At 53.2% G+C, this 10,000-nt stretch overlaps 1 protein-coding gene across 1 annotated transcript in view; it reads right to left on the bottom strand.

The window, feature by feature from the left end:
• The window catches only part of cacna1fb (calcium channel, voltage-dependent, L type, alpha 1F subunit), a 210,845-nt gene that overhangs the window by 23,368 nt on the left and 177,477 nt on the right, over positions 1-10,000 (bottom strand). The window contains exons 33-36 of the mRNA XM_036989057.1: positions 9,026-9,091; positions 8,481-8,572; positions 7,038-7,087; positions 6,838-6,947 (exon numbers count right to left, since the gene is read on the bottom strand). Of these exons, the coding sequence (XP_036844952.1) occupies positions 6,838-6,947; positions 7,038-7,087; positions 8,481-8,572; positions 9,026-9,091 (318 nt within the window). The remainder of the gene's footprint in view (positions 1-6,837; positions 6,948-7,037; positions 7,088-8,480; positions 8,573-9,025; positions 9,092-10,000) is intronic.

Raw genomic sequence — 10,000 nt, 5'->3', positions numbered from 1 at the left:
GTGGTTAGAGTGTAGGGGTGGCAGGTAGCCTAGTGGTTAGAGTGTAGGGGAGGCAGGTAGCCTAGTGGTTAGAGTGTAGGGGTGGCAGGTAGTCTAGTGGTTAGAGTGTAGGGGCGGCAGGTAGCCTAGTGGTTAGAGTGTAGAGGAGGTAGGTAGCCTAGTGGTTAGAGTGTAGAGGAGGTAGGTAGCCTAGTGGTTAGAGCGTAGGGGTGGCAGGTAGCCTAGTGGTTAAAGCGTAGGGGTGGCAGGTAGCCTAGTGGTTAGAGCGTAGGGGCGGCAGGTAGCCTAGTGGTTAGAGTGTAGGGGCGGCAGGGTAGCCTAGTGGTTAGAGTGTAGGGGCGGCAGGTAGCCTAGTGGTTAGAGTGTAGAGGAGGTAGGTAGCCTAGTGGTTAGAGCGTAGGGGTGGCAGGTAGCCTAGTGGTTAGAGTGTAGGGGAGGCAGGTAGCCTAGTGGTTAGAGTGTAGGGGAGGCAGGTAGCCTAGTGGTTAGAGTGTAGGGGCGGCAGGTAGCCTAGTGGTTAGAGTGTAGGGGGGGCAGGTAGCCTAGTGGTTAGAGTGTAGGGGTGGCAGGTAGACTAGTGGTTAGAGCGTAGAGGGGGCAGGTAGCCTAGTGGTTAGAGCGTAGGGGAGGCAGGTAGCCTAGTGGCTAGAGCGTAGGGGAGGCAGGTAGCCTAGTGATTAGAGTGTAGGGGTGGCAGGTAGCCTAGTGGTTAGAGTGTAGGGGAGGCAGGTAGCCTAGTGGTTAGAGCGTAGGGGAGGCATGTAGCCTAGTGGTTAGAGCGTAGGGGAGGCAGGTAGCCTAGTGGTTAGAGTGTAGAGGAGGCAGGTAGCCTAGTGGTTAGAGTGTAGGGGTGGCAGGTAGTCTAGTGGTTAGAGTGTAGAGGAGGCAGGTAGCCTAGTGGTTAGAGTGTAGGGGTGGTAGGTAGCCTAGTGGTTAGAGTGTAGAGGAGGCAGGTAGCCTAGTGGTTAGAGTGTAGAGGAGGCAGGTAGCCTAGTGGTTAGAGTGTAGAGGAGGCAGGTAGCCTAGTGGTTAGAGCGTAGGGGTGGCAGGTAGCCTAGTGGTTAGAGTGTAGAGGAGGCAGGTAGCCTAGTGGTTAGAGCGTAGGGGTGGCAGGTAGCCTAGTGGTTAGAGTGTAGAGGAGGCAGGTAGCCTAGTGGTTAGAGTGTAGGGGTGGCAGGTAGTCTAGTGGTTAGAGTGTAGGGGGGGCAGGTAGCCTAGTGGTTAGAGTGTAGGGGTGGCAGGTACCCTAGTGGTTAGAGTGTAGGGGTGGCAGGAAGTCTAGTGGTTAGAGTGTAGGGGTGGCAGGTAGCCTAGTGGTTAGAGTGTAGGGGGGGCAGGTAGCCTAGTGGTTAGAGTGTAGGGGTGGCAGGTACCCTAGTGGTTAGAGTGTAGGGGTGGCAGGTAGTCTAGTGGTTAGAGTGTAGAGGAGGCAGGTAGCCTAGTGGTTAGAGTGTAGGGGTGGCAGGTAGCCTAGTGGTTAGAGTGTAGGGGTGGCAGGTAGTCTAGTGGTTAGAGTGTAGGGGTGGCAGGTACCCTAGTGGTTAGAGTGTAGGGGTGGCAGGTAGTCTAGTGGTTAGAGTGTAGAGGAGGCAGGTAGCCTAGTGGTTAGAGTGTAGGGGTGGCAGGTAGCCTAGTGGTTAGAGTGTAGAGGAGGCAGGTAGCCTAGTGGTTAGAGTGTAGAGGAGGCAGGTAGCCTAGTGGTTAGAGCGTAGGGGTGGCAGGTAGACTAGTGGTTAGAGTGTAGAGGAGGCAGGTAGCCTAGTGGTTAGAGTGTAGGGGTGGCAGGTAGTCTAGTGGTTAGAGTGTAGGGGTGGCAGGTAGTCTAGTGGTTAGAGTGTAGAGGAGGCAGGTAGCCTAGTGGTTAGAGTGTAGGGGTGGCAGGTAGCCTAGTGGTTAGAGTGTAGAGGAGGCAGGTAGCCTAGTGGTTAGAGTGTAGAGGAGGCAGGTAGCCTAGTGGTTAGAGTGTAGAGGAGGCAGGTAGCCTAGTGGTTAGAGTGTAGAGGAGGCAGGTAGCCTAGTGGTTAGAGCGTAGGGGTGGCAGGTAGCCTAGTGGTTAGAGTGTAGAGGAGGCAGGTAGCCTAGTGGTTAGAGTGTAGGGGTGGCAGGTAGTCTAGTGGTTAGAGTGTTGGGGTGGCAGGTAGTCTAGTGGTTAGAGTGTTGGGGTGGCAGGTAGCCTAGTGGTTAGAGCGTAGGGGTGGCAGGTAGCCTAGTGGTTAGAGTGTAGAGGAGGCAGGTAGCCTAGTGGTTAGAGTGTAGGGGTGGCAGGTAGCCTAGTGGTTAGAGTGTAGGGGCGGCAGGTAGCCTAGTGGTTAGAGTGTAGGGGTGGCAGGTAGTCTAGTGGTTAGAGTGTTGGGGTGGCAGGTAGTCTAGTGGTTAGAGTGTAGAGGAGGCAGGTAGCCTAGTGGTTAGAGTGTAGGGGTGGCAGGTAGCCTAGTGGTTAGAGTGTAGAGGAGGCAGGTAGCCTAGTGGTTAGAGTGTAGAGGAGGCAGGTAGCCTAGTGGTTAGAGTGTTGGGGTGGCAGGTAGCCTAGTGGTTAGAGTGTAAGGGTGGCAGCGTAGCCTAGTGGTTAGAGTGTAGAGGAGGCAGGTAGCCTAGTGGTTAGAGTGTAGGGGCGGCAGGTAGCCTAGTGGTTAGAGTGTAGGGGTGGCAGGTAGCCTAGTGGTTAGAGTGTAGGGGTGGCAGGTAGCCTAGTGGTTAGAGTGTAGAGGAGGCAGGTAGCCTAGTGGTTAGAGTGTTGGGGTGGCAGGTAGCCTAGTGGTTAGAGTGTAGAGGAGGCAGGTAGCCTAGTGGTTAGAGTGTAGGGGCGGCAGGTAGCCTAGTGGTTAGAGTGTAGAGGAGGCAGGTAGCCTAGTGGTTAGAGTGTAGGGGTGGCAGGTAGCCTAGTGGTTAGAGTGTAGAGGAGGCAGGTAGCCTAGTGGTTAGAGTGTAGGGGTGGCAGGTAGCCTAGTGGTTAGAGTGTAGGGGAGGCAGGTAGCCTAGTGGTTAGAGTGTAGGGGTGGCAGGTAGTCTAGTGGTTAGAGTGTTGGGGTGGCAGGTAGCTTAGTGGTTAGAGTGTAGGGGCGGCAGGTAGCCTAGTGGTTAGAGTGTAGAGGAGGTAGGTAGCCTAGTGGTTAGAGTGTAGAGGAGGTAGGTAGCCTAGTGGTTAGAGCGTAGGGGTGGCAGGTAGCCTAGTGGTTAGAGCGTAGGGGTAGCAGGTAGCCTAGTGGTTAGAGCGTAGGGGTGGCAGGTAGCCTAGTGGTTAGAGTGTAGAGGAGGCAGGTAGCCTAGTGGTTAGAGTGTAGAGGAGGCAGGTAGCCTAGTGGTTAGAGTGTAGGGGTGGCAGGTAGCCTAGTGGTTAGAGTGTAGAGGAGGCAGGTAGCCTAGTGGTTAGAGTGTAGGGGTGGCAGGTAGCCTAGTGGTTAGAGTGTAGGGGAGGCAGGTAGCCTAGTGGTTAGAGTGTAGGGGTGGCAGGTAGTCTAGTGGTTAGAGTGTAGGGGCGGCAGGTAGCCTAGTGGTTAGAGTGTAGAGGAGGTAGGTAGCCTAGTGGTTAGAGTGTAGAGGAGGTAGGTAGCCTAGTGGTTAGAGCGTAGGGGTGGCAGGTAGCCTAGTGGTTAAAGCGTAGGGGTGGCAGGTAGCCTAGTGGTTAGAGCGTAGGGGCGGCAGGTAGCCTAGTGGTTAGAGTGTAGGGGCGGCAGGGTAGCCTAGTGGTTAGAGTGTAGGGGCGGCAGGTAGCCTAGTGGTTAGAGTGTAGAGGAGGTAGGTAGCCTAGTGGTTAGAGCGTAGGGGTGGCAGGTAGCCTAGTGGTTAGAGTGTAGGGGAGGCAGGTAGCCTAGTGGTTAGAGTGTAGGGGAGGCAGGTAGCCTAGTGGTTAGAGTGTAGGGGCGGCAGGTAGCCTAGTGGTTAGAGTGTAGGGGGGGCAGGTAGCCTAGCGGTTAGAGTGTAGGGGTGGCAGGTAGACTAGTGGTTAGAGCGTAGAGGGGGCAGGTAGCCTAGTGGTTAGAGCGTAGGGGAGGCAGGTAGCCTAGTGGCTAGAGCGTAGGGGAGGCAGGTAGCCTAGTGATTAGAGTGTAGGGGTGGCAGGTAGCCTAGTGGTTAGAGTGTAGGGGAGGCAGGTAGTCTAGTGGTTAGAGCGTAGGGGAGGCATGTAGCCTAGTGGTTAGAGCGTAGGGGAGGCAGGTAGCCTAGTGGTTAGAGTGTAGGGGTGGCAGGTAGCCTAGTGGTTAGAGTGTAGGGGAGGCAGGTAGCCTAGTGGTTAGAGTGTAGGGGAGGCAGGTAGCCTAGTGGTTAGAGTGTAGGGGAGGCAGGTAGCCTAGTGGTTAGAGTGTAGGGGTGGCAGGTAGCCTAGTGGTTAGAGTGTAGGGGAGGCAGGTAGCCTAGTGGTTAGAGTGTAGGGGAGGCAGGTAGCCTAGTTGTTAGAGTGTAGTGGTGGCAGGTAGCCTAGCCTAGCGCTATGTTGGTTGATTTAGTGTCTCAAACCAGGTGAGTTCATTAACATTCTAGTAGCAGCGCTATGTTGGTTGATTTAGTGTCTCAAACCAGGTGAGTTCATTAACATTCTAGTAGCAGCGCTATGTTGGTTGATTTAGTGTCTCAAACCAGGTGAGTTCATTCACATTCTAGTAGCAGCGCTATGTTGGTTGATTTAGTGTCTTTAACAGTCTAGTAGCAGGGCTATGTTGGTTGATTTAGTGTCTCAAACCAGGTGAGTTCATTCACATTCTAGTAGCAGCGCTATGTTGGTGATTTAGTGTCTCAAACCAGGTGAGTTCATTCACATTCTAGTAGCAGTGCTATGTTGGTGATTTAGTGTCTCAAACCAGATGAGTTCATTAACATTCTAGTAGCAGCGCTATGTTGGTTGATTTAGTGTCTCAAACCAGGTGAGTTCATTAACATTCTACTAGCAGCGCTATGTTGGTTGATTTAGTGTCTCAAACCAGGTGAGTTCATTAACATTCTAGTAGCAGGGCTATGTTGGTTGATTTAGTGTCTCAAACCAGGTGAGTTCATTAACATTCTAGTAGCAGCGCCATGTTGGTTGATTTAGTGTCTCAAACCAGGTGAGTTCATTCACATTCTAGTAGCAGCGCTATGTTGGTTGATTTAGTGTCTCAAACCAGGTGAGTTCATTCACATTCTAGTAGCTGCGCTATGTTGGTTGATTTAGTGTCTCAAACCAGGTGAGTTCATTCACATTCTAGTAGCAGTGCTATGTTGGTTGATTTAGTGTCTCAAACCAGGTGAGTTCATTAACATTCTAGTAGCAGTGCTATGTTGGTTGATTTAGTGTCTAAAACCAGGTGAGTTCATTCACATTCTAGTAGCTGCGCTATGTTGGTTGATTTAGTGTCTCAAACCAGGTGAGTTCATTCACATCCTTCATCAAGAATATGGGCAAAATGCTATTATTGACAATGAAATAGGTGGGAATGTTGTTCTCTTGCCGTATATTTGACCAGTAACATAGCATTCAAAATAGTTTTCCAGATTGTATTTTGCCGATTCATCTTCGCAGTGTGAACATTGAGTCGCGACTTAGGCAACCTGGTTCAATTTGGGTCCCGAGGCAAAACCAGTTGAGAACCACGGTCTTAGGAAACAGCCTTTAAAGGAAGCGCTATAGAATGAAGTGTTGGTGGCAGTGGTTCACTACAACGGGTGAAGAATGTGCAACTTTGATGTTATATTCCTTATTTTCAGGACTGTTCCTCCCCTTTCACCAGGATAGCACAAAGGCATGAAAAAGCCTCCAATCCTCATCCTCCCTCTCCTCCCACCCCCCTACCCTCCCACTAATCCCTGCTCCCCCCTCTCTCTCCTCCCACCCCCCTACCCTCCCACTAGTCCCTGCTCCCCCCTCCCTCTCCTCCCACCCCCCTACCCTCCCACTAGTCCCTGCTCCCCCCTCTCTCTCCTCCCACCCCCCTACCCTCCCACTAGTCCCTGCTCCCCCCTCCCTCTCCTCTACCCCCCTACCCTCCCACTAGTCCCTGCTCCCCGCTCCCTCCCTCTCCTCCCACCCCCTACCCTCCCACTAGTCCCTGCTCCCCCTCTCTCTCCTCCCACCCCCCTACCCTCCCACTAGTCCCTGCTCCCCCTCCCTCTCCTCCCATCCCCCTACCCTCCCACTAGTCCCTGCTCCCCCCTCCCTCTCCTCCCACCCCCTACCCTCCCACTAGTCCCTGCTCCCCCCTCCCTCTCCTCTACCCCCCTACCCTCCCACTAGTCCCTGCTCCCCGCTCCCTCCCTCTCCTCCCACCCCGTACCCTCCCACTAGTCCCTGCTCCCCCCTCTCTCTCCTCCCAGCCCACTACCCTCCCACTAGTCCCTGCTCCCCCCTCCCTCTCCTCCCACCCCCCTACCCTCCCACTAGTCCCTGCTCCCCCCTCCCTCTCCTCTCACACCCCTACCCTCCCACTAGTCCCTGCTCCCCCCTCCCCCTCCCTCTCCTCTACCCCCCTACCCTCCCACTAGTCCCTGCTCCCCCCTCCCTCTCCTCTACCCCCCTAGTCTCCCACTAGTCCCTGCTCCCCCCTCCCTCTCCTCCCACCCCTCTACCCTCCCACTAGTCCCTGCTCCCCCCTCCCTCTCCTCTACCCCCCTAGTCTCCCACTAGTCCCTGCTCCCCCCTCCCTCTCCTCCCACCCCCCTAGTCTCCCACTAGTCCCTGCTCCCCCCTCCCTCTCCTCCCACCCCCCTACCCTCCCACTAGTCCCAGCTCCCCCCTCCCTCCCTCTCCTCCCACCCCGTACCCTCCCACTAGTCCCTGCTCCTCCCTCCCTCTCCTCCCACCCCCCTACCCTCCCACTACTCCCTGCTCCCCCCTCCCTCCCCTCCCTCCTCCTTGTCTCCCCTCACCAGGAAAGCACACAGCATGAAGAAGCTGATGAAGTAGACTATAGCGAAGTTGCTTCCACAGGTGAACTCTTCGCCAGGCAGGTAGTCTGACTCTGGGTCACACCGTTTACCTGGTAGACAGAGAGAGAAAGAGAGAGAGTCAGGCAGGCAGGCAGGCAGGCAGACAGACAGACAGACAGACAGACAGACAGAGTGCTTACCTGGCAGACTGGCTAGCATGATCTCCTGCCACGCCTCCCCTGTAGCACACCTGGACAGAGACAGAGGGACAGGGAGACAGGGAGACAGAGAGACAGGAAGACAGAGGGACAGGGAGACAGGAAGACAGAGAGACAGGGAGACAGGGAGACAGGGAGACAGAGGGACAGAGAGACAGGGAGACAGGGAGACAGAGGAACAGAGGGACAGAGGGACAGAGGGACAGGGAGACAGGGAGACAGAGGAACAGAGGGACAGGGAGACAGAGGGACAGAGGGACAGAGGGACAGGGAGACCGGGAGACAGAGGGACAGAGGGACAGAGGGACAGAGAGAAAGAGAGACAGGGAGACAGAGGGACAGGGAGACAGAGGGACAGGGAGACAGAGGGACAGAGAAACAGAGAGACAGAGAGACAGAGAGACAGATGTTAGCTCCAACAGGGCATGACCTAGGCCAGTGGTTTTCAAACCTCTCCTCTGGGACCCGCATGACATTCGACCTTAAAGTAGCTCATCTGATTCAAGTGGTCAAGGGCTTGCTGATTAGTTGACCAGTTGAATCAGACGTGCTAGCTTTGGAAATAGGTCAACAACATGGAACGGCTGGGGGTCCCCGAGGAGAGACTTTAAAACCCCTGACTGGGCGTCCCTGAGGAGAGACTTTAAAACCCCTGACCAATGAAACATTGAACCGGTGAGGAGTATATCAGGGATAATGTCGAGGGCTTCTGTTTGCCTCTGTCTTGACCAGAAGTCATGTTTATACCAGGGACATCATGGAGAATGGAACCTCTGGCCAATCAATCAGTGAGGTGGATCAATCAATGGACTAGCAGAAAAGCAGCAGTCCTGCTGAATAGAGTCAGTTCAGCCCGAGGAAAGGGTTCACCTGAATAGAGTCAGTTCAGCCCGAGGAAACGGTTCACCTGAATAGAGTCAGTTCAGCCCAAGGAAACGGTTCACCTGAATAGAGTCAGTTCAGCCTGAGGAAAGGGTTCACCTGAATAGAGTCAGTTCAGCCCGAGGAAACGGTTCACCTGAATAGAGTCAGTTCAGCCCAAGGAAACGGTTCACCTGAATAGAGTCAGTTCAGCCTGAGGAAAGGGTTCACCTGAATAGAGTCAGTTCAGCCCGAGGAAACGGTTCACCTAAATAGAGTCAGTTCAGCCTGAGGAAACGGTTCACCTGAATAGAGTCAGTTCAGCCTGAGGCAACGGTTCACCTGAATAGAGTCAGTTCAGCCTGAGGAAACGGTTCACCTGAATAGAGTCAGTTCAGCCTGAGGAAACGGTTCACCTGAATAGAGTCAGTTCAGCCCGAGGAAACGGTTCACCTGAATAGAGTCAGTTCAGCCTGAGGAAACGGTTCACCTGAATAGAGTCAATTCAGCTTGAGGAAACGGTTCACCTGAATAGAGTCAGTTCAGCTTGAGGAAACGGCTCACCTGAATAGAGCCAGTACAGCTTGAGGAAATGTCTGAAAATTGTTGTTCCTGTTGATCTGAGTGTAGTCCTGCATGGCTATCTTCCCAAACGTCTGGAGAGAGAGAGAGAGCGAGAGAGAGATGGAGAGGGAGATGGATAGATATGGAGAGAGAGAGAGAGAGAGATGGAGACAGAGAGAGAGAGAGAGAGAGAGAGAGAGAGAGAGAGAGAGAGAGAGAGAGATATTGAGAGATATCAAGATGGAGATGGACTCTAGCAAGAAGGCACATCCTCAATTGGTAGAAAACAGACACACAACACCCACCTGCATGCAGATGACCACATAGATGAAGAACAGACACACAAAACCCACCTGCATGCAGATGACCACATAGATGAAGAACAGACACACAACACCCACCTGCATTCCGATGACCGCGTAGATGAAGAACAGACACACAACACCCACCTGCATGCCGATGACCGCGTAGATGAAGAACAGACACACAACACCCACCTGCATTCCGATGACCGCGTATATGAAGAACAGACACACAACACCCACCTGCATGCCGATGACCGCATAGATGAAGAAGATCATGGCGATGAGAAGGGCAACGTAAGGCAGGGCCTGAGAGACAGAGGACACAGCTATAGTCAGTATATGAAGGGTTATGTAGGGCAGGGCCTGAGAGACAGAGGACACAGCTATAGTCAGTATATGAAGGGTTATGTAGGACAGGGCCTGAGAGACAGAGGACACAGCTATAGTCAGTATATGAAGGGTTATGTAAGGCAGGGCCTGAGAGACAGAGGACACAGCTATAGTCAGTATATGAAGGGTTATGTAAGGCAGGGCCTGAGAGACAGAGGACACAGCTATAGTCAGTATATGAAGGGTTATGTAGGGCAGGGCCTGAGAGACAGAGAACACAGCTATAGTCAGTATATGAAGGGTTATGTAGGACAGGGCCTGAGAGACAGAGGACACAGCTATAGTCAGTATATGAAGGGTTATGTAAGGCAGGGCCTGAGAGACAGAGGACACAGCTATAGTCAGTATATGAAGGGTTATGTAGGACAGGGCCTGAGAGACTGGTCAGATTATCCCAGAACAACACCCTGACCTGTATGGAATTATCCCAGACCAACACTCTGACCTGTATGGAATTATCCCAGACCAACACTCTGACCTGAATGGAATTATCCCAGACCAACACTCTGACCTGAATGGAATTATCCCAGACCAACACTCTGACCTGTATGGAATGGAATTATCCCAGACCAACACTCTGACCTGAATGGAATGGAATTATCCCAGACCAACACTCTGACCTGTATGGAATTATCCCAGACCAACACTCTAACCTGTATGGAATTATCACAGACCAACACTCTGACCTGAATGGAATGGAATTATCCCAGACAAACACTCTGACCTGAATGGAATTATCCCAGACCAACACTCTGACCTGAATGGAATTATCCCAGACCAACACTCTAACCTGTATGGAATTATCCCAGACCAACACTCTGACCT

This window comes from Oncorhynchus mykiss, chromosome 9 (genome assembly GCF_013265735.2).
Source record: "Oncorhynchus mykiss isolate Arlee chromosome 9, USDA_OmykA_1.1, whole genome shotgun sequence".
Taxonomy (NCBI): domain Eukaryota; kingdom Metazoa; phylum Chordata; class Actinopteri; order Salmoniformes; family Salmonidae; genus Oncorhynchus; species Oncorhynchus mykiss.
Note: the sequence above shows the minus strand (reverse complement) of the source record. Positions and strands in the feature narration are given on the sequence as shown.